At 39.2% G+C, this 597-nt stretch overlaps 1 protein-coding gene across 1 annotated transcript in view; it reads right to left on the bottom strand.

The window, feature by feature from the left end:
- Positions 1-597, bottom strand: part of LOC119589516 (ubiquitin-protein ligase E3B-like) — a 15,034-nt gene that overhangs the window by 3,564 nt on the left and 10,873 nt on the right. The window contains exons 13-14 of the mRNA XM_037938116.1: positions 305-450; positions 37-173 (exon numbers count right to left, since the gene is read on the bottom strand). Coding sequence (XP_037794044.1) covers positions 37-173; positions 305-450 — 283 coding nt within the window. The remainder of the gene's footprint in view (positions 1-36; positions 174-304; positions 451-597) is intronic.

Here is a 597-nt window from a genome sequence, read left to right as displayed (position 1 = left end):
CAGATTATATCTGTCCAAATCTTATCACTCACTGACCTTTAAACACACCATCCTGATCAATGCCTGCCTCATCTAAGCCCTGCTCATTGATGAAACGGACTCGTATCAACCCCTTAAGGGCTTGAGGTGAGAGCGAAGCCAACTGTCTGTACCCATCCTCAACAAGACGAGACCTGTTGGTAAAAATCAAATCTTCTGACTAATTTTCTTCTTGATTTCAATTAACTATGGGGAGTAGTCTTTCTTTTTGGTCAAGTTAAATCATGGATGATTGTCAATAAACCATTCACTACAATAAACCTACCTTCGTACTGTAATGAGTGTTGACTGTGGAGCAGCACATGCTGCTTCTGTTAGTCCCAGTACTTCCTTTTCATTTGCAACCTGCATTCGCAACAAGAGCACACGTTCTTCATGAGGTATTATGTGTGGCATCTCTTGCAGTAGTACCTGAAAGCATCAACAACTACATGAACATCTAATATGTGTATTATCCATGGACAAAACCTGTGAAGTTCCCTGAAATGCTAATTGTTATTCATGTATTATTCAAGAAAATATTCTATACGAGTTATGCCTCAGAAACATTCTTAGCAT

This window comes from Penaeus monodon, chromosome 25 (genome assembly GCF_015228065.2).
Source record: "Penaeus monodon isolate SGIC_2016 chromosome 25, NSTDA_Pmon_1, whole genome shotgun sequence".
Taxonomy (NCBI): Eukaryota; Metazoa; Arthropoda; class Malacostraca; order Decapoda; family Penaeidae; genus Penaeus; species Penaeus monodon.
The sequence above is the reverse complement of the archived record's forward strand: the minus strand, read 5'-3'. Positions and strand labels throughout refer to the sequence as shown.